Below are 26625 nucleotides of genomic sequence, written 5' to 3'. Positions count from 1 at the left end.
CAGATAATAGGAGGGTTGCTATATTTTTGACAATGCTCACTTCTGTCAAGTCATAAGCAGATAGGGTGGAAGTTTACCAGATCAACATAATAAAATGTTCCTCGCAATTTTCCTTCAAGATTCCTCCTAAAGCAAAACCAAGTTTTAAATAATGATTGTGTCGACAGCAACATATTCCCTTCTTATGATGCTAACCATTTCCCAGTCTGAAGTGGAAGCAATTTTGCACATCTGACACTACCTGCAGCACTGTTTTTTGATCATCTCATTACATTAACTATTCAGAATGCCTCAAAGGCAATTGACCTTTTAATCTTCATGTCATGCAGCCATTATGTGGTGCACCTATTGTAAAACTAGAAATTATATGCTAGTATGGAACACAAAAGATGGTACCTTGTTTCTTTTATCATGCATTACAATTGTAGGATCACATACAGCAAAACTGACTTAAAGCAAAATATGTTAAAAAGAATGACAAGAGCAACTTGTCTTTAAGCTGACAAATTTAATTCATTTCATGTCTAAAGCCCTAAGACATGCTATTAAAAACATATTTTGGTCAGAGATACATATTTGCAAGTTCAGGATTGAAGTCACGTCAAATGTATTTACAGGCGAGTCTCATCTTATGCAGGGATTCCGTTCCGCGGTTAGCGCGTAAAGGGAAAATCGCGTATAGTCAAAATTACATTGAGTTGAATGGCGGGCGGAATCGCCCGCACTACAGGTATAGTATTAAAATTGTTATTTTTCTCTTTTTTTTTTTGCCGACCGCGTAAAGCTGAAATCGCGCATGTTAAATGCGCGTAAGATACGACAGACCCTGTACATGACAATATGAAATGCTAATTCTTAAGTTAGAAAACAATATCTACAATCAGTTTCAAGAACTGAATCTGATATGAGAAGGAAAGCACCAACTGATTATGTCACACATTAGGCCATGGTTTTGTTAGCAAGACACATGCAAATGCAGTGAATGGGTGGAAGTGTGGACACAATTTGGCCTAGTGCACATAAATATTCCTAAGTGTTGCATTACATTTCTGCATTTGTCCTCAGGAATGGACACACTGGTCCAGATAAAATGAAAATTTACCCTCCCATGAACCTTTGTTATCCCTCAAACCCAACCTAAATGCAGCTTTTTTATAGGTTTGATTAAGTTTTCACATTGGCACCTTTACACATCTGTGTTCCACCTGGCACCAGAAATAGAAATGTCCAGCTACCTTAAAAGCCATCTAACTGAATTTGTGGTCTAATTAGAAGAAAGAAATACTAGAAAGTTCAAGAGAAAGTTGTTCCCATAAGAAATCCAATCTAATTTTGCACACCCAAGAAACTGATATTTCTAACAGGAGTCCAAACTTCTGAGTCTATATCTAAATTAAGTCTCCAAGCTTTTGAGAGTTGCCCACCACTAATTAGTGCAATGAACACCAGATATGAAGGGAATCATCCTGAGAGTTTTAGATAAATATAAAAGCGTTAGCAGGAGTCAGGGGAGCTTAGGCTAAAAGAGGAGCCAGACAGAAACCACATAATGTTCTCTAGAGTTAGTGGGTATATGCTGACTCATGACGTGCATGTGCATACCTGGGAGCAAGATATTGAAAAAGGGAAATATGTTCTTTGTGAACCTCTCATTTTGTAACTGCAATACACTGGTCTAGAACATGCAACAATGTCTCCCTGTAATGGATTGCCCAAGTAACTACAACTTACCACTTTCACACTGCCAAAGGAGCTCTCAGCTTAAGCAGAAAGGTCTCTTTTCAGTTCTGAAGTTCCCAGGTTCAAGTATTGCTATCAATCAGCATGTCTGAATGTATGTGGCTATGGTTTTTTACATGAAGAATTTTCTTTCCTTTTTCAGGCAGACTGAAAACTTTAAGGCTACTACTTAAAAACAGATGAAAAATGTAAATGTCTGGAGACTTAACACTGCGGGTTAGACACAGTGAACCAAATATATATTTTGGTGGCCCTAACTGAAGAGAACAAAACCTTCTGGGTCATTGGTTTGAATCCAAACAGGGGAAGATTTGTCTAAAATGGCTAGAATCTCATGGCTATTAAATTCAATGAGTTTGTGATTTCAGTCCAGTGCCCAGTGGACAGACCTCCACATCACAAAAAAACACACCAATCATAACTGCACTAAGTAGTACCCTTGCAGTCAATCTCAGGACAAAAGACAGGAACTAAATCCACATGCTGAATTAATTAATATCCTCCCCCTCTAAGCGTGTCCCATTCTCCCCCCCCCCTTCCCAGAGGAGAAGAAAGGCATACAGGCGGAGTAATGTAGATAAGCTTGCAGTGATGCTATTGCCAGAGCTGTGCATGTTCTGTGGATAATTAGATGAAAACACCAGATCATAATGGCTGAGAATTCCAGTTTTCCCCAGCCAAGTTCTAATGGCTGGTTAAATCTTTTTCATGATGCATCCACTTTTAATGGTGCACAGCTGAGACCTCATCAAAGGAAAGAGACTATTTCTCGCCATTATGTTATGGGTAAAAGAGAAAGTATGTAAGAAGGACGATTTTTTTCTTTCTTATGCTCTATTTCTCTACCACACCATTTATCACGTTATGGGTATTGGCTACAAAAGCAGCAAAACATTTTAACATCCCTGCCCCACCTCTGATCTCCTGTGTTTGCCTCCTCTTGCTTCTGTCCCAAATTCCTAAGAAACTTAATTGGGAGCCTCAAACCACTTCATGTCCCTAAAATTAAACTTCACCTTAAACATTGCCCAGTTACTTCACTAGCTTCACGAGGCTTGAGGTGCCTAAATTGGGAGGTGATTTAAGGCTGCCAATTCTGTTTATTAGGAATTTAGTAAGAGAGGAAGGGAAGAGGAAAGGGAGGAAGGCAGGGAGAGCAGGTGGAGAGAGAAAAGGGCCATTTTAAACTATTCCTCCTGTCTTCTGAGAGTTCTTTTCTTTAGTAATTTCTCTTATCCTACTTCAATGTTACTTAAAGCACTGGTCTAGTTAAACCACATTCTGGGTCTCTTGTCTGTCTTCCTGCAGTGTCCAAAACAGTGTTGGTAAGGGGAAAAAAGCACAAGGAAAACTGAGGGACCACGGAATGGGTGCCGTTCTGTTTTATTATAATATAATTAATTTAATATTTATATTGTTATATTTTATAGATGTATAAGAGGATTTCTCAAAAAAAAAAAAAAAAAAAAAAAGCTGTATAAGCTTTCTTGTTACCGAAAGTAGGAAGAAACAGGAGGTAAAGCCTTGGCAGGTGTCATAAGGGACTGACATCTTACCTTTTCTCCTTTATCTCCTTTCAGACCTGGCAAACCAGCTACTCCTGGCAATCCTGCTTCACCCTGTTTAAAAATGAGTTTTCAGATAACAGAAATAGGTGATATTTTTCCTTTTTCTACCACAGAAACTTTAACAATATAAATCAGTCAAGACAAATATGGCACTAACACTGGGACAATGATACAGTGCTGTTATCTGACACTAAAAAGATAAGAGTCCAGGAAATAGTGGACTCTCACATAAGCAATCTAAGTAAAATATAAATTGTGTAAGAATAGTTTTCATTTTTCATGCTGCTTCTGAAGATGATCCAACAACAGTCCATTTGTTTTGTGCATTCAAGACATTTAATCTTGTAAAGCTAACAAACATTAACTTTTAATTTAATTTACATTTATTTTATCTTATCTTACCCTCCAAATATAAGGCTAGGTGTACCACAGAAATGAACCATTTCCGTACTTCCAAAGAAATTCAGAATTTCTACACCTGCATCAATTAAACAGCATGGTGCATTAAATAACAGTTTGAGAATCTGCAAAGCATGCAAGATAAAGGATATATGTGTAGAAGAAGACTCTCATACTTTGTTTGGAAAGCAGAGGCATAGGTCTTTAGACTCCTGCTGTGTTACTGGAAGAGCATGTATTTTGCTGACATGAACAGTCACTGGTGACGAAGAAGTAGTAATGAAACTGTCCTCCAGTGGGCACTAAAATAGAAATAATGATTATTCTGAATTGAGTCCACTGCTGGTAACTGACAAGTAAAAATCCAAACATGGTTCCTATTCAGCCTTTTTTGTCTCAGGTTACTGCACACAGCACCAGTAAAATGAAGACTATAGATGTGTGATCCTGCTGCACTGAAACCAAACCTAGGCAAATATGCCTGTTTTATAAATAAAATATAAGTCACTCTAGGTGTAATACAATGTTAGGAAATCCCTGATCTCTCCTGTCACAGTGTGAGGGTCCTAGTTTCCCTGAAAATGGAAGAGGGGAATAAAAGGCTACTGAGCCACCTGATCACCACAGGAAATGATTAAAAGTAAGAGGGGAACTCACGGGCAAGGGGGGAGGTTGTCACTTCTGTAATGTAACTTGCTGGGTTTACCATTCAGAAACCCCCCAAACTGAAGCCAATGCTCAAATGTCTGGAAACCATCTGAGCTGAGGCTACTCATCAGGTACACTGAAAGTCAGGTGAACAGAAACTGGCATATTCTAATGAAAACATAACCAGGGTCTCTGTGATCCTGCAGTCATGATATTTCACCCAGAATATAGCTCTTGTGCAGAATTTTGCTTCATAATATAAGCTTTTCTTTTTTAAAAAAATGCAATTTTAGCCGTTACGGTTGCTAAGAAAGGCTTATAAAATCCGAAAATATAAAATTGCTTACAATAGTTATATTTAAAGCAACTAAGTTTATGATGATTATAAGAAAGTAACAATGTTTATGCCATTCATTTTACATTTTCAGGACAGGGAGCTTTGTCATTTGTCTGTGGAATAAGATATACTAGAATTCAAAGCTTCTTTTATCTGTGTAGTTGAATTGTACTTTAAGGATGCTATAGATTCAATATGATGAGGTGGCTAAAGAAGGACCTGAAAAAGAGCTCTGTGTAGCTCAAAAGCCTGTCTCTCTCACCAACAGAAGTTGGTCCAATAAAATATATTACCTCAACTACCTTGGCTCTCTAATATCATGGGACCAACATGGCTACAATACTGCAAACATAAATTCAGTATGACCTTTTCCATACATAACTAAATGTTTTAGTTGTGTCATAGCCTGTTTAAAATGCACTTCTGTACACAAGAAGTTAACAGAAATGCCACTCATTTTACTCAGCCCAGTAGTTTGTATATTAAGGGGAGGAAGTCTCTTTTCTCACCAGAAATAAACTACGAAATGTATGTGAACATAAAAGTGATATTTAAAATTTAAAATTTAAATTTCTCTTCACAATCTTGCTCCACTCTACATTTCTGACCTCACATCTGCCTACTCCTTGCTCACACACACTGTACTCTGTTGTTCTAATCTTGGCAAATTTTTCTCCCCTTTCCCTGTCTCTTTACAGCTGAGATACACTAGTGGTCATCCATCCTGCGGTTTGTTTGGCTTTTTGGAGATTTCGGAGATGGGTGGGAAGCCCATTTTGCCCTCTCAAATCCATGGGTATATTCTGGGGACAGCCTGACTCATTATCCATCCTGCATATGGGTTCCAAGCTGCCCTATCCATCTGATTTCCCTCCCTCTCAGCTTCTTCTTCTCTTCAAATCTGTGTTTAGTTGTGTCCCAGTGCCCATTTTGCATGCACAACTCAGGTACAACTATTTTAAAAATACGGGCCTGGTTCAGTAAAGCACTTATTCACATGCTCAGCTTCAAGCAAATGAGTAATCCTAGGTTTCAGAGTAGCAGCCGTGTTAGTCTGTATCCGCAAAAAGAACAGGAGTACGTGTGGCACCTTAGAGACTAACACATTTATTAGAGCATAAGCTTTCGTGGACTACAGCCCACTTCTTCGGATGCATATAGAGTGGAATAAATATTGAGGAGATATATATACACACACATATAGAGAGCATGAACAGGTGGGAGTTGTCTTACCAACTCTGAGAGGCCAATTAAGTAAGAGAAAAAAAACTTTTGAAGTGATAATCAAGATAGCCCAGTACAGACAGTTTGATAAGAAGTGTGAGAATACTTACAAGGGGAGATAGATTCAATGTTTGTAATGGCTCAGCCATTCCCAGTCCTTATTCCATCCTGAGTTGATTGTGTCTAGTTTGCATATCAATTCCAGCTCAGCAGTCTCTCGTTGGAGTCTGTTTTTGAAGTTTTTCTGTTGTAAGATAGCCACCCGCAGGTCTGACATTGAATGACCAGACAGGTTAAAGTGTTCTCCCACTGGTTTTTGAGTATTATGATTCCTGATGTCAGATTTGTCTGTGGAATAAGATATACTAGAATTCAAAGCTTCTTTTATCTGTGTAGTTAAATTGTGAATGTGAATTTTATCTGTGTAATTGAACAAGGACTGGGAATGGCTGAGTGTATGTGTGTATATATATCTCCTCAATATTTATTCCACTCTATATGCATCCGAAGAAGTGGGCTGTAGTCCATGAAAGCTTATTCTCTAATAAATTTGTTCGTCTCTAAGGTGCCACAAATACTCCTGTTCTTTTTGCGGATACAGACTAACACGGCTGCTACTCTGAAAACTGAATTCAATGAATATTCAGACAAATTCACCTTATCTTTACTATGTGCATATCCAAAAAATGCAAAGTGCATCAAAGATAAAAATATAGTTGTCAGGTTCAGGACATTCAGTTGTTTATTTTCTTTATTTCTATTTTCCTTATAGTAGTAAAATGAAAGTATGTTAACAAAAGTTCTGTCCCCATTCCTTCCCCCTCTCCATTCCATCTCCATATAGGTTTGTAATGCCCCTTCCACAAGCCTCACTGTCTACACATGATGGAATCATAAGTAAAGCTGATAATCGAGTACAAAAAAGTCTCTCTTTTCTCTGGAACCACACATTCCTTTAGCTCAGTGGGAGAGATCTACATTCTAATCACTACCTGTGACTTCCTCAACTATTAATTAGTATGGATAACTGTATCTAGAGAGTGGGGCATGGCAGCCTCCAGTGGTCTTCATTGGGACGGTGTCCCTTATATTCCTCTTGCACTGAAGTGCTGCTCTGCCAATGCTATCCTGTTTCAACTACTCACTTAGCAAGAGCTCTTCTGGAAAATGTATCCCATTTTCAGGAAAGAACAATTTAATGTTGCAATGCTTCTTGTTTATGCTCTTTAAATAAAATAAGGTGACAGTTTTGTCATAAAAGATGATTAATACATTTTTAGTTTTATATTTACATTTTTACAAATAACCTACCATGCCCTCAGATATTTCACAACAGGTCTCTTGAGCTGCAAATTTTGGGTTACAATAAATTATTATGCGGCGAAGTTCAATCTGTTAAAAATGTAAAAAAAAAGAGTGGGGATTTATATCAACAGTAAAAAAGGAATATATTTAGGCACTAGGAGAAACTATGTAATTTTCTAAACTTACCATTATAATTGGTCATTCTGAAAATATCACATTTGACTTAAATATGTAAGAAACAGACAAATTCAGAACTTAATAAAAAAAAATCACATGAATATGATGGACCAAATTCTTTTCTCAGCTACTGCAGTGTAAATCCTATAATGGGACCCAGTTATCTTCATGGAAGCTGTAATCCTCTGCATCGCTCTTGCTATCTGTCCTGAGTTTTAAACACTCAATGAAGTGTATTCTCAATGTCACACAACCCTGGAGTGAGCCCCTCTAGCAATCCACTGGAGCCAGAGTATGATCTATCACCTTGGACAGGCCTTTGCCTGGCCCTTTCCACTATGTCATTTGAAGAGCGGGAATCAAGTCTTTTATTCTGGTTACTTTAGGATGGATTGTCAGAGAGAAGGTAGCCCCAGGAAGCTGATTATAGTTAGCTGATTATAGTCCTGGCAGAAGTTAGTGCAGTGACCTACCTACTCTAGCTTAAATTGCTTGCGTAAGGTACTTTGTATCAGAGGAGAATTGGCATAGCACAGCTCTGCTCCCCCACAACCCCTCCTCAATCCTGCCCTGGCCCCAGCACACCTCCTCTCTCCCCCAAAACACCATATACACTGGGGAGTATCAAGAGTGCTTGGTGGTGCAGGAACCATCTCCATGGCCTTCACCAGCTTTATGCCAATGGAGTTCCCCTACACAAGGGGAATTCCCTGCTGGCAAAGTCCACTGAAAATTTGGGTCTTTTTATGTGTTAATGGCTGGGCTGTATTTAGGATTTAAGGACAGGTCCTGAGGTGGGGGGAGACATTATACAAATATGGGCTTCAACCTGCAAGATGCTAAGTACTCTGGCCTTGATCATAGAATCTGTTTGGATAGAAATTCCGTTCGTGAATAATAAGAGTATAGCAGTAGGAATATATTATCAACCTCCTAACCATGATGGTGATGGTGCTTTTGAAATGCTGAGGGAGATTAGACAGGCTACTAAAACCAATAATCATGGAGAACTTCAACTTCCCCCATATTGACTGGGTACATGTTACCTCAGGACAGGAGGCAGAGATAAAATTTCTGGACACCATATAGTGCTTCTCGGAGCAACAGGTTCCAGAACCCACAAAGGGAGAGGCAATCTTTGATTCAGTCCTAAGTGGAGCACAGGATCTGATGCAAGAGGGGAATATAGATGAACGGCTCAGTAATGGCGACCATAATGTAAGTAAATGCAACTTTCTTGTAGGAAGAAAACTATTAAAGAAACGCACCACAGTAGCATGTAACTTCAAAAAGGGGAACTTCACAAAAATGAGGAAGCTAGTTAAATGGAAATTAAAAGTCACAGGCATTTCACTTTCATAAGCTGCATGGAAACTAAAAACACCATAATACAGACTCAAACTAAAAGTATATCCCAAATGAAAAAAAGCAGCAAAGAGGACTAAAAAATGCCTCTGGTTAAACAACAAAGTAAAGAAGTGGTCAAAAGTAAAAAGAAATCCTTCAAAATTGGAAGTCAAATCTTACTGAGGAAAATAGAAAGGAGCATAAACTCTGGCAAGTCAAATGTAAAAGTATAATTAGGCAGGCCAAAAAGAATTTGAAGAGCAACTAGCGGGGAAAAAAATGTTGCTGTTTAGTTTTTGTGTAGCAGGAAGCCTGCCAAACAACCAGTGGGGCCACAGGATGATCCAAGTGCTGAAGGAGCACTCAGTGAAGACAAGGCTGTTGTGGAGAAGCCAAATTAATTCTTTGTGTTGGTCTTCGCTGCAGAGGATGTGAGGGAGTTTTCCACACCCAAGCCATTCTTTTTAGATGACAAATCTAAGGAACTGTCCCAGATTTAGGGGTCAATAAAGCTGGTTTTGGAATAAACTAATAAATTAAACAGTGATAAGTCATCCGGACCAGATGGTATGCACCCAAGAGTTCAGAAGGAACTTAACTATAAATTGCAGTTATTATTTGTGGTATATAATATATCGCTTAAATCAGCCTGTGCACAACTGTGATCCAATTGATATAGTGTACTTGGACTTTCAGAAAGCCTTTGGGTACGTCTATACTTACTTCCTGGTCCGGATGTAAGCGATCAATCTTCTGGGATCGATCCCGGAAGTGCTCGCCGTCGACGCCGGTACTCCAGCTCGCCGAGAGGAGTACGCGGCATCGACGGGGGAGCCTGCCTGCCGCGTCTGGACCCGCGGTAAGTTCGGACTAAGGTACTTCGAATTCAATTTGCGTACCTTAGTCCGAAGTGGGGGGTTAGTGTGGACCAGGCCTTTGACAAAGTCCCACATCAACTGCTCTTAAGCAAACTAAGCAGTCATGGAATAAGAGGGGAAGTCCTCTCATGAATCAGTAAATGGATTAAAGATAGGAAACAAAGGTTATGAATAAGTCGTCATTTTGCACAGTGGAGAAAGGTAAATAGTGGAGTCCCCAAGGGATCTGTCCTGGGACCAGTGCTGTTCAACATATTCATAAATGATATGGAAAAAGGGATAAATAGTGAGATGGCAAACATTGCAGACAATACAAAATTACTCAAGATAGTTAAGTTCAAAGCTGACAGCAAAGAATCACAAAGGGATCTCATAAAACTGAGTGACTTGGCAATAAAATGGCAGATGAAATTCAATGCTGATAAATGCAAAGTAACGCACATTGGAAAACAGAATCCCAACTATATATAGAAAATGATGGTATCTCAATTAGTTGTTATGACTCAAGAAAGAAATCTTGTGGATAGTTCTCTGAAAACATCTGCTCAGCGTGCAGCAGCAGTCAAAAAAAAGCTAACAGAATGTTAGGAACTATTAGGAAAGGGATAGATAATAAAAAAATACAATAATTCCACTATATAAATCCATGGTACACCCACATCTTGAATATTACTTGCACTTTTCATTGCCTCATCTCAAAAAAAGATATATTAGAATTGGAAAAGCACATAGAAGGGCAACAAAAAATATTAGGGGGATGGAACAGCTTCCATAAAAGGAGAGATTAAAAAGACAGACTGTTCATCTTAGACAAGAGATGACTAAGGAGGAATATGGTAGAGAAGTCTATAAAATCATGAATTGTGTGGAGAAAGTGAATAAGGAAGTGTTATTTAACCCTTCACATAATACACGAATTGGGTCACCCAATGAAATTAATAGGCAGCAGGTTTAAACAAACAAAAGGAAGTACCGGTACGTTTCACATCGCTTAGTCAACCTATGGAACTCATTGCCAGGGAATGTTGTGAAAGCTCAAAGTATAACTGGGCTCAGAAAAGAATTAGATAAGTTCATGAAGGACAGGTCCATCAAGAGCTATTAGCCAAGATGGTCAGGGAAGCAAGCCCGTGATCTGGGTGTCCATAAACCTCTGACTGGCTTCATCCAGAAGCCAGGACAGGATGAAAGGGGATGCATCACTCGAGAATTTGCCCTGTTCTGTTCATTCCCTCTGATGAATCTGGCAACAGCCACTGCTGAAAGACAGGATACTGTGCTAGATGAACCATTTGTCCGACCACTATGGCCATTCTGATGTTTTTACCATCCGGTAACACTCTTAAGGACTTGCTTAACTTTAAGTATATGAGTAGTTCCACTGAAGAAAAGCATGTGCTTAAGTGTATGGCCCGATCAGAATCAGAGTATTCAGCACTGTGCAAGATCAAGCTCTGCAATAATGCTAGGTTATGCTAATAATATAAAATAAAGTAAAACAGTTAACATGAATAATAATGTGCTGAGTATAGAATGCAGTTGGAAATTTTCATGTCATCACTCTAACCCCCACACAGCAGGCTTAAAACCTCATAGGCAGATGTGTACTAAATATTAAAACTAACTAACATTTCTCACAACTACAAATTACTTCCTCCGAGTTTTTGCACAAGGAAGTATAAGAGGCAAAATCTCTGGAATAGAACATAGATTATAATATGTAAGGGTTGCTTTGGTGACTCAGATAGCAGATAAATAAAGGCCCCATTATCACTGGATAGGGAAATTCTGTTGCTTTGGCACTGCAGCAGAGTTCTTACTACACCATTTTATTTAAAGATAATAATAATCAATCTTATGATGTTCCCCTGACTGTAATTGCATGAATCATACTGTTTTTAGACTCATACATCTACCATGTTTGGGTAGGTGAGGATTTATCATTCCCATGAAAATACTTGGAGTTGGTAAACATGTTATACATTCTTTCCCTTTCGATGACAAATTAAATAATATGAAAATTGAAAACAAAACCATTACTATAAAATGAGCCCTAAATGGTACAGTAGTAATAAGTCAAAATGACTTATTGGATAGATACAGAAACGTAAATAATATTGAAAACAGGAACCCTCTGTAGTCCTTATTCAGACAATAATGACCATTTAGAACAATGGAGAGTTTTGCCTGAATAGAGATTGAAGGAGCTGATACTTTGTTTAGAAGAGAATAACTAAAAATTCGACCAGTGGACTGGAGTAAAACACCCAACGGGTATTAATTTTTTTGCATTTTGTTTTGTTTTCATATTTCTTTAGTATGCTGTTACAAGTATGTTTAAAACATGATTTGCATATTAGCCCATTTTACTTTAAAAATCATCTCACTGGTACAACTCACATCTACAGGCTTGTCATCTGCAGCTCGAGCAGCAATGAAAGTCCTTCCTTGAAAGTCAATGGAGTCCTTTAGATCAGTCTGCCATCTCTCAATTAAGTTACAATCCACATAGAGGGAAACGATCCTTGACTGTATACTAACGGCAAGCTTATGCCACTGCCGATCAAAGAGAGGATAAATTTCCCGATTTTTAAAGGTGTGGTGTAGCACGTTTCCCGGAGCGGATTTGGCTATATATTCCACAACTTTTTTTGAACCATCAACTATGACAGACACCTGGGGAAAAAAACAATTTAGTATAAGTCAGAATTACAAGCAAACATGTTCTGTACATAAACCAGGAAGAAAAATAAGTGAGCAACCTAATAGCATAGATTAGGCAGGAATCATGAAATATTCTTTCATGTAACTTTTTCAGTGTCCATCCATCCTACATTTCAACACACCTAGTACCATTCCAATATTACTGGAGAAATTTTGCTGAACTTCTGTATTTCTGTATTTGAATAATGACCACCAAGCTATTTTGAACAGCAGATTTGTCTTATGTAAATTAGATCTGAATCCAGAGGCGAAAGACCCACTAACCTATATCTATCCTCCTCCAACAAAAAAGAAAACTATGTGAAAAATAAAATATATTCTTACCTGTGGGATGTCAGACTGATTTAAAATTTGCCATATATGCCACCGTTCCTTTCTGGTGTTTCGTCTCACACGGAATGTGGCTATTAAAGAATATTCTTCAGGAAGCCCATTTGGAAATACTTGCCTATGGGTGCAGGGGGAAAGAAAAGATTCTTTTTATTCTGATATATGAAAGGAAGGTGGGGGAAGGGAACTAAGGATAAAACAGACATACGTTCAACACACAGTATCAAATCGTGATTTCATTTACACTCATGAAATCCTACTGAGGCCAAAGGTTGCAATAATTAAGCCTTTGAATTTTGAAACTGAAAGATACTATGCTGCAAACACAATTGATTTTCCAGCACTGAAGAAATGTTTCGAACAGGTGAGACAGATGTAAACAACAGATACATATATAACAAAACTGCACTGACATCTTGTAGTATGCTATTCTATGTTTCATTACTCAGGGAACAATATTTGTCTAATGAAAAAAAACTACATGGTGTCCACCTGGATTTACAGCTCATCCAGAAACAGACACTCCCCTTATCAGAATGTGTGAACCCTGATAATCTGATAAAGCAGAAAAATGTCCCCTTTCGCCCTCCCAATGACCATTCAATGTAAATGGTTTAATTTTGTATCACTGTAGATGTTAATACAATTACATACTCATTTACAGCCTTTTGTAATCCCAAAGATGTCAATATGACCTCTGAATCTAATAGAAAAACAAGAGACAACCTCCAACATTAATGAATATTGCATTATAATTTATTTATCTGCAGATTGGGTAGGAAAATAAATTAATATATACATAAAACACTTTACTTCTTACCACTTGAGGAAAAGTACATAGAAGTTTTGCCATCAATTCATAAAGTCACTTATTCTGGGACAAGAACAAGAATGCCTAAATATTTCAGAGTTTGCAGTGCAGCAATTACACATGTAAATGCTCAATGAAATCCTGCCAGGTTCGTCTTAAAAGTGAGTGATTTAGATAAACAAATAGCTCCATAGAGAAATTAAAGATTCAGTGAATGATCTGTGAGGAGTCTTAAGGATGATCATATAAGAGTCTAAAGAGGTATTTGTTTTGAGAAAAGCAATGGGAGCAGGTGGAAGATCAAGATAAGATGTGAAAGCATATAGTGTGATCCACTTGTGATATTCTGCAGTCTGTTTTAGATTAAGCATTTATGTGGGTTCTGAGATGTGAAGGGTTTTTTTATGTTATCAATTACTGGTTGTTTTGTTGTTGGGGGAGGGAGGGGGAAGGCCTTACAGCCCTGCAGATCAGGGCAACTCTATCGACTTTTGCTCTTGTTTTTGAGGTTTTTTGAACTGATTTTAATAATCTGCCTGGCTACCGATAGTCTTTGCACAGGTATCTTTTTGCCTTTTTATGTGAAATAGATAAACAATTTTTAAAAAATAGGGCTTTTTCAGGTCTTGATTCTGAAGTGAGATTTAAAAAGTACAATAATTTATTGCTTTGCGGGCTTCTTGTAGCCTTCACTCATGAAGGTAGTTATGCTAGAATACTCTTGTTTTCCCAAAGGTGAATTAGGGAAGGAACAGATCAAGAGAAAGGGGCATAGTTTCTAAAAAGTTTGGGATTCTGAACCTACATATCAATTATTTGCATGTTCCCATTCAGAAAGAAGTGAATTGGTGCCCCAGGTCATGAGAGCAAGATTTTTCATGTACTTGCAAGTCTAAACAATACACAAGAGCCTCCTTAGATGAGCAGTACATTATTTTTAAGAGGCAGGACCAGTCCTGTTTTACAGTGAAATGTAAGACAAGTAGGATCTGTGACAGACACCCATAACCCTGTGACGGGGTGAACTCACCCTGCACTGGATGGGGAAAGGTTAAGTCCTCACTGTGGGCAGAGGAAGCCATGCCCCCACATCCCTACTGGGCATGCTCTGGGTGGAGCACCAGTATAAGAGGGGGCAGCCCAGCTCAGTCTGGGCTGACCGCCAGAGAGGAAGGATGCTCCTTGCCGGCTCCCACCCGGGAGCAGCTGGAGCCCTGGACCATGGAAGCCAGAGGCACCAAGACCCAAGCAGACATCTAGATACCTATGGATGCCCGAGCTATAGGGAGTTGCACCAGTCGAGGAACCCGGAGACCCCAAAGACACACAGACTGCCACCATGAGTATCACTGTAGGAAATAGTCCATTGTCCTGATGATAGTCAGCGCATTGTGGACAGACTTCCGCTGACTCATTGGCAGACACACTCGCAAACAGTTTGGGAAACGGAATAAAAGTTCAGATGTAATGGGCTTATTCTTGCTTCTCTTGTCACTGAGCTGGAAAAGTGACAATGGAAGAGAGCATTTCAGAGTAAACTAAAAAAAGCACACAGAGTCAAATTAATTCCTAGTGTAACTCCATTGATTTAAATGGAGTTAGAACAGGGATTAATTTATCCCAGAATCTATTAATTATGCTCATATGATTTTCTGATAATGCTGGAAATGTTGAAGAATTTCAAATTTATAAATGGGATTCACACTAGAAGGATCAGACTCACAACGGACTGGTGAGTCAATAGCCCTAAATAAATGAAGTAGTTGATTCACTGATTTATCACATTTAAAAACCAAAAGCAACAACAACAACTACTCTCTCTTCATGCTCTTCACTTCTTTGGAAAAGAGACCAGTGTAAAACTATACTTTACAGTTATCCCAATTGCATTATGCTAGCATAGCTACTGTATTCCTAAGACCTAATTTAACAAAAGGCACGTAGAAGGCATGCGTTTAGTCTCTGAGGGAAAGAAGAATGTCAACAGCACAAGTAAATGAACATTCCCTGGTGACCAATTAATGGAAAATAATTAATGGATGCCTTACAAGATGTGCTTCCTATTCAATGGTGAATTCCATAATGTAGGCATCTAGGGAATGGAGCCCTGGAAAATTGGCATCCTCAAGAATGACTGGGTTTTGCTTATGTTCTATTGCTTGAATGGCTCTAACTATACATAATAGAATAAAAGCAGCTAACCGGTTTAAAGAGTGCCTAGACAGAACTGATTAGTAAAAGTGTTATACTAAGACAAAGATTGAAATTATATAACCTTTGATCAGAACCAAAATTAGAGTGTATTATGGAGAGATGTGTTCTAATACACAAAAGAGCTCACAGAAAGACACATACCCTAAATCAGAGAACACCATAATGTTAATAGGGGAAAAACAAAAATTCTAAGTTAGAATCTTACAGAACATTAGATCTGGAATTTAGAATCTCTTTGAAAGCTTAATATAGTGTTCAATTTAGGCGCTCCTATCAGTGTGAGCATGTAAAAGGCATTGCTCATGACAATAAAATGAGCTATCCATTATTTGCAATAGTAAAGGAAGTACACAGCACTGCACATTAGTGAAAAAGAGGCAAGTTACACCAAGATTAATGTAGCACTACACTGTGCCTTACATAGTGCAGTGATGATGGCATGATGCAGTATCACCCAATATGTGAGCAGCGCAAAGAAAGAAAGTGTGGCCAGAGGAAAAAAGACAGTCTCAGATGAAAAAAAGTCTGCACTCTACACTCCCTGAACCGCACAAAGGTATAAAACCTATCTATTTCGAACTATAACATAGGTTGCAGTATCAGCCATGTGTCTCCAGCCTGCTCACAAACTCCTAGAGTTTCCTCCCTGTGACATCAGAGTGCTGTAGGGTATGCCAAAGAACACACATTCACATACACAAGAACATACAAATGGCTGTATGAGGTCAGACCAATGGGCCATCTAGCCCAGCATCATGTCTTCTGATAGTGGCCAGTGCCAGACGCTTCAGAGGGAATGAACAGCATAGGGCAATTTTGCATGATCCACTCCCTGGTGTCCAAATCCAGCTTCTGGAAGTTGGGGACTTAGAGACATCCAGAACATGGGGTTATATTCCTGACCATCTTGGCTAGTAGCCACAGATGGACCTATCCTCCATGAACTTTTCTAATTCTTTTTTGAACCTAGTTATACTTTTTGCTTCACAAAATCCCCTGGCAATGAGTTCCACAGGTTGACTATGTGATTTGTGAACAAGTACTTCCTTTTGTTTTAACCTGCTTCCTATTAATTCAATTGGGTGACCCCTAGTCCTTGTGTTATGTGAAGGAGTAAATATCATCTCCCTATTTACTATCTCCACATAGTCCCCCGCCCTGCCGTCTCTTTTCTAAGTTGAACAGTCCCAATCTTTTTAATCTGTTCTCATATGGAAACTGTTCCATCCCCCTAGTCATTTTTGTTGCCCCTTTCTGTACCTTTTCCAATTCTAATACATCTATTTTGAGATGGGGCAACCAGAACTAAATGAAGTATTCAAGAAGTGGGCATACCATGCACTTATATAGTGGCAATATGATTTTTCTGTTTTATCTATCCCTTTCCTAATAGTTCCTAATATTCTGTTAGCTCTTGTGATTGCTGATGCACATTGAGCAACTGTTTTCAGAGAACTGTCCACAGTGACTCCAGGATCTCTTTCTTGAGCAGATACAGCTAAATTTAGACTGTCATTTTGTATGTATAGTTAGGATTATTTTTTCAAATGTGTATTACTTTGCACTTCTCAACACTGAATTTCATCTGCCGTTGTGTTTCCCAGTCATCCAGTTCAGTGATATCCCTTTGCAACTCTTTCCAGTCAGCTTTGGACTTAACTGTCTCAAGTAATTTTGTATGGCATCAGCTGCAAATTTTGCCACCTCACTGTTCACCCGTTTTGCCAATAATTTATCAGTATGTTAAACAGCATAGCTTCCAGTACAGATCTTTGGGGGACCTTGCTTTACTGACCTGACCATTTATCCTACCCTTTGTTTTCTGATCCATTAGAGGACTTCCCTCTTATCCCATAACTGCTTAGTTTGCTTAACGGCCTTTGGTGAGCAACTCTGATGAGTGTACCTGGCCTTTGTGGCTCTCTAAAAGAGGCCCCAAGGTCCTACTACACCCCGCCCCAGGAAAGGAACAGTGAAGATGGGTTCTCCAGGCCTACCTAGTGAGATCTCACAGAAGCAGCCAATCAGAGCCCATTAGGCTCAGATAAAAGGCACTGCAGGGATTTAGCAGGTCAGTTCTTGGCTGGGACCAGAGGGCTAAGAAGGGTGAGGGATAACCAGAGTTTGTTTCTGGCTGTATTTGCTTAAACTGGGTTTGCAGGGAGAGAGTGGACCTAAGAACCTTAACCATGAGTTAAGGGTGAAGCTAAAAGGGGCCAGGTAGGAGGAGGCCCAGGGAAGATGCAGCAACGAATTAAAATCGACCAGTGCATAGCTGCTGTATATAGGGTCTCTAGGTTGGAACCCGGAGTAGTGGGCAGGCACGCGTTTCCCTACCAGCCTTAGTAGCACTAGCCCCAAGGAGGAGACAGGGCTTATGTGAGAGCCTGAACAAAGGCTTGAATTTAAAGGGCCCAGAGCCAGGGCTGAAGACCCCAGTAAGGGCAATGGGACTGTTCATTTATTGGACACTTTACTACCCTGGAAGGGATTCATTTGGACTTTGTGACTTTGCCGGAAGGCCAAGCCACACAAGATCCACCAAGATCAGCTAGCAGCCTGCAGGTGGTGTCAGGGGTGAAAAGAGGACTGCAGTACCACCCCCAGCTGCTAGGAGGCGCTCAAAAGGTGACATCCTTACAAGGACCTTGTCAAAGGCTTTAGGAAAGTCCAAGTATGCTATGTTGACTGGATCACCCTTGTCCACAGGCTTGTGTACACCCTCAATGAATTGTAATAGATTGGTAAGGCATGATTTCCCTTTACAAAAGCCATGTCGTCTCTTTTCTAACATATTTTGTTTATGTATCTGATAATTCTGTTTTTTTTTAAACTATAGTTTCAACCATTTGCCTGGTACTGAAGTTAGGCTTACCTGCCTGCAATTGCCAGGATCACCTCTGGAGCCCTTTTTAAAAAAGGACAACCATGAACATGCAATCATAGCACCTGTGGACAACAACAGTTTGTGCAATCAATTTCTGCCTTTAACTCTATTTGCAGGAAGTTTTTGTCGTGGCCTTTTGCAGCAGTTCAATAACCATTGCTATGCTTTTTAAGGAGCTGGGAGCAATGAGTGTCTCCACCAACTCTTGGCTACATATTATGCCTTTTACACATTTTTTTTGCATGAACTTTATACTGGAGCACACTGGGATGTGGGATGATGAAGTATAAGTTCGGGGGGTTTCAAAATATGAGTTCTGAAAGTGTCTGAAACTCAAATCTCTTGGGTTTTTTAATCTCTACTGTGCTTGAAGAGAGAAGTGTGAATGAATTAAAGTGTGTCATCATTATGCTATAGCCAGTATTCAGGGCTATTTTTGTGAAGCAGAAGTAAGAGTTACCCATATCAAATTTAGTAAGGCAATCTTTTATTTACCTTTTGGTTTTTGCTTTAAAAAGCACTGATGGACAAGAAGCTGCTATTTTTAAATCTTACGAACTCTAATTCTTCCACAGTGAATGAGAGTGTGTTAGAGTTTATGATGAACTTCCGTATTTACAAGTATCAATGGAGCCTCTGACTTGCTGAATATCTTCCAGGAAGAGAAAGATGATCTGAGTTACATTTCCTGAGAGTGAAGTGAGAGATGCTTGGAGTTTATGTCAAGACATTTCTTTTCCAGCTGACATATCCCATCAGCTGTCATGTTACAAATAATTTGGTGACCAGAGCTCAGAGTCAGCTTTAACTGCTTTCCTATGGTGGTGGATGAGGTATTTAACATTGACTGAGACTCTGAAGTCTTACTCTTTTCTCTGTGTATGTATATATATCTCCTTATTATATGTTCCATTCTATGCATCTGATGAAGTGGGCTTTAGCCCATGAAAGCTTATGCTCAAATAAATTTGTTAGTCTCGAAGGTCCAAAAGTACTCCTGTTCTTTTTGCGAATACAGACTAACGGTTGCTACTCTGAAGCCTACCCTTTTTGTGTTTGCTGAGGGGATTCAAACTGAGACTCACTGTTAATGAGAAAAAGGTCAGATGACCAAAGCTAATAATCTCACTTGCTCTTATTGCCAATGCTTGCACATTAGCCATAACATTTACTATGTAGAAAAAAGTTTAGACAAAAAAGGAGATATCTGAAGCATAACTGAGTAGTATAAACAAAAAAGAGGATAGCAACTAATAGGAGCCATCTACCAGCCTGTGCCTAGGGTGGGTACTTTGAATGCTTATTAAAATAAAAGTTAAGATCAGCTGTCTGTTACCTGAAATAATTTTCCCTAATCCATCTTCCTCAAATCACATTATGATTAATTGTGTGGTTTCATGTTGCATTAGGCATCAAGTTGCATCATATAATGTCATATGAAAACAACTTAGGGGAAACTATTTATGTAATTTAAGAATCATTAATGACATGGACAGGGAATGGTTACAACCAGTTCAGATAAATGAACCAACTAAAAACTTTGTCCAAAATTCAGTCTGAACACTGAAATGAAAATTCATTTAAAGTTTGAAAAACACTGAGTTAACTTTAAAAAAAAAAGTTTTGTACGCTTTTCTACTTCTCGGTTTTCCCTTACTGTGAAGTCTTACACCATTATAGATGGGATTGGCAGCATTACCTATTATTAAGCTTGAACTTCGAGTACGGAGCCTGTATCTCCTGTGCTGTCAATGATTCCCTGTCTAGCAGGCAGGCAGTGTAGAGGAGGAAACAGTCTGACTCAAATGACAAAGGGAAAAGCCAAACCTAGTGTGTTGCAAAGGATGGCTGGAGGAACAGATCTGGAAAGGAGCCTGGGTGGTGGAGACTGGGACTAGAGGCTAGCAGGGAGTGAAGACTGAGACTGAAGAATGACAGGGAGGCACAGAGTGGGACTGTGAGCCAGGGGGTGGAGATGGGGACTGTCTAAACAGCGGACTGGGAAAGGAGGGTGTGTGCAGAGGAGGGGAAACAGATCTGATCAGGAACCAGGGTGTGGATGGGCAAAGAGACTAGGACAAGGAGCAGGGAAGGTGAGGACACTGCGCTTGGATGAGAAGTTCATGGAAGAACACTAGAATTGGGAGCTAGCAGGGAGATGGGCGACTGGAGGCCAGGAAGGACTAGAAAGACTGGTTATGAATGGAGAGAACTGGGACTGACTGGGCAAGGAGACTGGGAACAAGGAGATGGGGATAGGGAAGGGCTAAGAATGGCTGGGTAAGGAGATTGTGAGTTTAGGGATGGGGAAGAAAGAAGGATTGGCAGAGGGAGTCTGGAGGGATGAGACTAGGATTTAATGGACGAAGATTGGGACTGATAAGTGAGAAGAACAGAACAATGGGAGGAGCGCAGTGATGATGTAGAGACAGGACTGGGGCAGTGACAGGTTGAGGGGGGGAATGGGCAAAAGAGTGTGCTCACTAGAACACACTTCTTTCCAAAGCCTGGAATGGAATTTAAGATTCCTAAGTCTCATCATTCTTCTCCTATCAACAAATATCTATGAAACCTGCTGGCAAAGTGTTCCATTCTGTCTTAGAGCTGATCCACACAGAAGATAATTTACTACTACAATCAGTTACTCCATTAGCTCAAGTGGCAGAGGTCTCTGCAGTGGATCATAAAGGTTCCAACCCTGCTGATGAGCTATGTGAGTCAATGTCACATGACAGAAATGCTGTCTTTTCAGTTTGCTTTTTTAAAACTGAGAAAATTACACACAAGAACTATGTTAAAAAATGTTAACTTTGCAAAGTCAAGCACTCCAAAGTTAGGAAATGCCAGAATTAAGGTTGCCTGTGGAGCCAGAATTCAGTGCCCTTGTGTGTATGTATTATGAAACAGTTGGCACTTTACATATCTATTCATTATCTGTGTAGGATTAGAAAGTGGGTTGAGGAGTGTGGATGAGGTAGACTGCACTCTCCAATACATTCTGGTATGGTGCATACAGAAGATAAATCTCTGGCTTGCATACAGGATTGTAATATATTGTAGTCTCTGGTCCATAATGGAAAAGTGGATGAAAAAAAGATGTCTCACACATGGTGAAGGAGAAGATCTCTGATGTAAATGTGAAATACAAGGGCAAAAATGAGGTTAGTGTTGCAACCTAAACTGCAAATTTCCTGAGTTTCTACCATTTAGGACTTTTAAGTTATTTTCTATTTACCCTGTTTTAACTAATATATTCTCAACCATAATTGTTCATTTAAGTTGTTGGTCTAGGAATTTCTTTAGCTTTTATTAAAGAAGAAAAACTTCCCTTTGCTACATAATTTAAAAAAAAAAGTCTAAAATAATTTTTGCTTGTAACTTCAGTGAAGCTTTCACAAACTCTGTAGGCCAAGCTATGCTGTTGGCGTATATAATTTCAGAGAAGCCTCACATGTGGTTCTCAGATGATTTACAGCATTGAATCCTGCATGGCAGAATGATATACAAGAAATAACAGGAGCTATGAGCTTTGCTGGCTTAAACTTTGAAAATTGTAACCAAACTGAGCCCTATGTCTTAGATTTTGCTAAAATTCTACATGGCATCTGAGTAGCCCACGAAAGCTTATGCCCAAATAAATTTGTTAGTCTCTAAGGTGCCACAAAGACTCCTCATTGTTTTTGCTGATACAGACTAACACGGCTACCCCTCTGGTACATAGGCTCACAGAGCTTATAAACTCTTCTAGCACAGTTCTAATGGAGCTTAAATTTCAGGCACAACTCAGGGTTTAAAATAGGCTTTTAAAAAACCACGTGATTCAGAACTCTGGCCTCCCAGCAGACACCACTTAAGAGGCCATGTGACTCTCTCTCTCTCTAATACCCAAATTATTTAAAATAAAGGAATGGGCAGGTAAAACTTATAACCCCGTCTCATTAGACGATCGAGAATTGCTCCCCCAGAGAACATGAAAAAGAAACATCAAGGTCATTTCAACCATGTTCCATTCCTGCCTCCCCCACACTCCTAAGCATCTATGTATATACATAATAAGGCAGGCCTCGCTCAATAAACATGTCCAACAACCATATCCACTCTGTGACCTGGGGTACTGTGCCCTTGTTGGCCCCTGCTGGAGGCCCCACAGTCCTACTACACCCCGCCCCAAGAAGAGAGCAGTGAAAGTGGCTCCTCCAGGCCTGTCTAGAGAGGTCTCATGGAAGCAGCCAAACAGAGTGCAATAGGTTCAAATAAAAGAGCTGAGGATCAGTGCAGGTCAGTTCCTGGCTGAAACCAGAAGGCTAAGGAAAGGTGGAGCTCAAGGGATAACCAGAGTTTGGTTCTGGCTGCAGATGCTTAAGTTGGGGGAGAGAGGCCCTGAGAAATTTAACCCTGGGATAAGGGGTGAAAATAAAGGGGCCAGGTGGGCAGAGGCCCAGGGAAGCAAGTAGCAGCAACAAATTTAAGTGAGCAGTATGTGGATTCTGTTTATAGTGTCCCTGGGTTGGAACCTGGAGTAGTGGGTAGTCCTGGGGTCTCCCACTGGTGAGGTGGTGTAAACCCCGAGGCTCAAGAGAAGGGCTAAATGTAAAGGCCCAGAGCAGGAGCTTAAAACCCTGGTGAGGGTAGATAGACAGTTCTGTTGGACTCTTTGATACCCTGGAAGGGGTTCATTTTGACTGTGTGACCAGGCCAATGGCCGAGCCACTGAAGACCCACTGAGCAAGATCAACAACCTTCAGGGGGTGCCAAGAGTGGGAAAAGGACTGCAGTACACAGGCAGTGGCAGGAGCTGCTCAAAAGGTGAGTGCCTCCCATTACACTCCCCCTCCCTTAAAGGAAGTTAACTATTATAGTTTAAAACAATTTTAACAAAAACAAACCTGATTTTAAAAAAATTGAATGTTTAACTAAATTCAAAAATTCATATGCTTGTTTTGTTAAAATATATGTTTGCTGTTGAAGAAAAAAATCCAGAATATATAATGTTGTTTTAGTTAAATAAAACAATTTAAATGTCTGTCTGGTGATATTCTCCTCCTAATACAGCATGGCAAGAAAATCCTCCAAATATTAATGCTTAACCTGTTGAATTGGAGATAGTTCACCTCCCAATGACTTCATAAATATCTGCTTCAAAAGATGACCTGTGAGCCATCCAAGAAAGCTAGAGCCTGCCTGGATCCCTCAGTAAGGGGAGGAGTGCGCCAGCCCCTAGATCATGGGTTGATTGAGGCAGAGAAGAACCGTCTAGAGCACCACAAAAACAACAAGGAGTCTGGTGGCACCTTAAAGACTAACAGATGCATCCGCAGAAATGAGGTTTTTACCCACGAAAGCTTATGCCCAAATAAATCTGTTAGTCTTTAAGGTGCCACCAGACTCCTTGTTGTTTTGTAGATACAGACTAACACGGCTACTCCCTGATACTAGAGCACCACAGGCACACCCATGATGAAATGTCTGCCAGCTGAGCCCATGTGAGCTGAATGTTTGGTTTTAGACACACTGCTGCTGGACTTCAGGAAAGGACCTTGTTCAGAAGGAGAAGGACTCTGGTGATCTGACTGGACAGCTAGGAGACACTGGTGGCTGGAGTAGGCCAAAGGACAGAGGAAGAAACTGAGACAAGCGTAACATAACAGACAGCCCGGAGGGTGGCATGTTGGGATAGCACCTTTGCTATACTTCTCTTGCCCCCTAGCAGGGAAGTGAAGATTCCTCCAGTCAGGAAGTACAGCAGCATCCATTTTGTGATAACTCGGAAAAGACCCAGTTGATATCATGCTGTTGCTGGGAGGTGGAGGAGGAGGAGGCAGCTCACAGGATTGATGTATTAAGCACAATGGCATGAAGTTAGGAAGAATTGTTTTCTACCCATTCTCTTCAAGCAGCCAATGGGATGGACATCCAGCTGTAGCCCCTTTCTCTTGCCTCCATCACAAGGAACACATCTTATTAGGCAGAACTCTTTGGAAATAGTAGCTCAGACACCAGATCAGGTATTGCCAGCCTATTCCATTGGCACTGATAGAGAAGGAGCTGAAACCAGGAGCAGTCATCCAAAGAATGCACAAGGGGTGAAGATGCCAGCAGAATAAACTGACATGAGGAGCTTTGGCAGCTGTGGAAGGGGAGCCATGAAGAAACCATGACTTTTCTAAAAGTTGTAATGACTAATCCATGAATTTATAAGTCTGGTGTTCCATTTACAATTGAAGGCAAGTTAAATAAAGTGCTCTACAACTTGTAAAACTGTTTAAAAAAAACAACAGTCTCCTGCGATAGCTCTCAATGAGAATTAATGACTAAAACAAGTTTAAACATTTTCCACTGAGGCATTTGAATTGTGTGGGCAGGGGGAGGAATTTCAAGAGTGAAAACCCCCATATTCAGACCTGTCTGAATCAGCAGCCAAAGAAAGAATAGCTTAACACTGTAGGGATCAATTAGATGAATTAGAAGAAATTTGGTACCCATTTCTGGGTACCTTTTGGATAAATAGTGCTGAGGTGCTTCAAAGTAAGCTACACCTTCATGCTGGAAGTGGCGCTCAGCACACTCCTCAGCCCGCGCCGCTTCCAGTAGCTCTCATTGGCCTGGAGCAGCGAACCACGGCCACTGGGAGCTGCGACCGTCTGAATCTGCGGACGCGGCCGGTAAACAAACCAGCCCGGCCCGCCCGGGGCTTTCCCTGCACAAGCAGCGGAACAAGTTTGGGAACCAGTGCTCTACTACTTTCCCCTTCCCTCCTCTCCCTATTCATATACATTTTCTCCTATTTTATTACTGTAACCCCCACTCTAATGTCTTGTGTCTGTCATATTATCTGGTCTTACAGCTGTGAGGAGTTGCATAATTCTACTGGAGATCCTATGAAGGATGTGATATTTGGAAATCATATACAAGTTGGAAATCGTTCACTTTTTTGTACCTTTCATTATTTGTTTCTTCATGAAAATGAAAAAAAGTACACCTCTACCCCGAAATAATGCGACCCGATATAACACGAATTCGGATATAACACAGTAAAGCAGCACTCCGGGGGGGCGGGGCTCTGCGCTCCAGCAGATCAAAGCAAGTTCGATATAACGCAGTTTCACCTATAACGTGGTAAGATTTTTTAGCTCCCGAGGACAGCGTTATATCAGGGTAGAGGTGTAATCTTAAAAGTGAAAATCCACAATTTTCCAAACTCTCACAGATGATTTATCCAATTAATCTCAAACTCTGAAGAAAAAAAAAACCATTTATGCAGGCCAAGACTTCAGACATTTTATAGGAATGAACTCTTTTCTAGCAAACTAGAAAGTGGATGGGGTTCAAAAAACAGATTAATATAGAAACTGTTTTACATCTTTACCCACTGAGTCATTAGTATGAGATTACAATTTACTGGCATAATGGAGCATCCTGTTTAATAGAAATATTTGCTATGCACCAAACCACTTTGTATTAATATATTTTAAATGTGCCCAATACTGTACCATTTGCCATTAAATCATATCACTGTGATAATGATGCACAATGGAGCACAGATTTCTTTTTATTTTTTTAAGTAGTAAATAACTGATGGATGGGGACGAACTCTTCCCTGATGATTTCATTTTTAGCCTGAGGACATCAGATTGCCTACTGGAAAATCCTGACTAATGATAAAAATGCTGTGGCAAGCTTATGATGACACTAAGCAGACTTTATTATATTAAAACATCACTGATATGTGGCATAGCATAGATATCTCGTACCTATAAGTTCATAATATGCATGCACAGAAGGTGCTTTATAAAGTAAAATGATCATTCTAGGGACCGAATGGCTAGGAAGCAGTTCTGCAGAAAAGTACTTAGGGGTTACAGTGGATGAGAAGCTGGATATGAGTCGACAGTTTGCCCTTGTTGCCAAGAAGGCTAACGGCATTTTGGGCTGTATAAGTGGGGCATTGCCAGCAAATCGAGGCATGTGATCATTCCCCTCTATTCCACATTGGTGAGGCCTCATCTGGAGTACTGTGTCCAGTTTTGGGCCCCACA

The 26625-nt window shown here is 40.0% G+C and overlaps 1 protein-coding gene across 3 annotated transcripts in view; it reads right to left on the bottom strand.

The window, feature by feature from the left end:
- COL19A1 (collagen type XIX alpha 1 chain) overlaps nt 1-26625 on the bottom strand; it is a 323634-nt gene that overhangs the window by 269508 nt on the left and 27501 nt on the right. For all 3 annotated transcript variants that reach the window (XM_042848857.2, XM_008178207.4, XM_042848856.2), the window contains exons 5-9: nt 12672-12795; nt 12024-12299; nt 7228-7308; nt 3884-4009; nt 3297-3359 (exon numbers count right to left, since the gene is read on the bottom strand). In XM_042848857.2, the coding sequence (XP_042704791.2) occupies nt 3297-3359; nt 3884-4009; nt 7228-7308; nt 12024-12299; nt 12672-12795 (670 nt within the window). The remainder of the gene's footprint in view (nt 1-3296; nt 3360-3883; nt 4010-7227; nt 7309-12023; nt 12300-12671; nt 12796-26625) is intronic.

This window comes from Chrysemys picta, chromosome 3, assembly GCF_011386835.1.
Source record: "Chrysemys picta bellii isolate R12L10 chromosome 3, ASM1138683v2, whole genome shotgun sequence".
NCBI classification, from domain to species: domain Eukaryota; kingdom Metazoa; phylum Chordata; order Testudines; family Emydidae; genus Chrysemys; species Chrysemys picta.
This window is presented reverse-complemented; position numbering and strand designations above follow the sequence as displayed.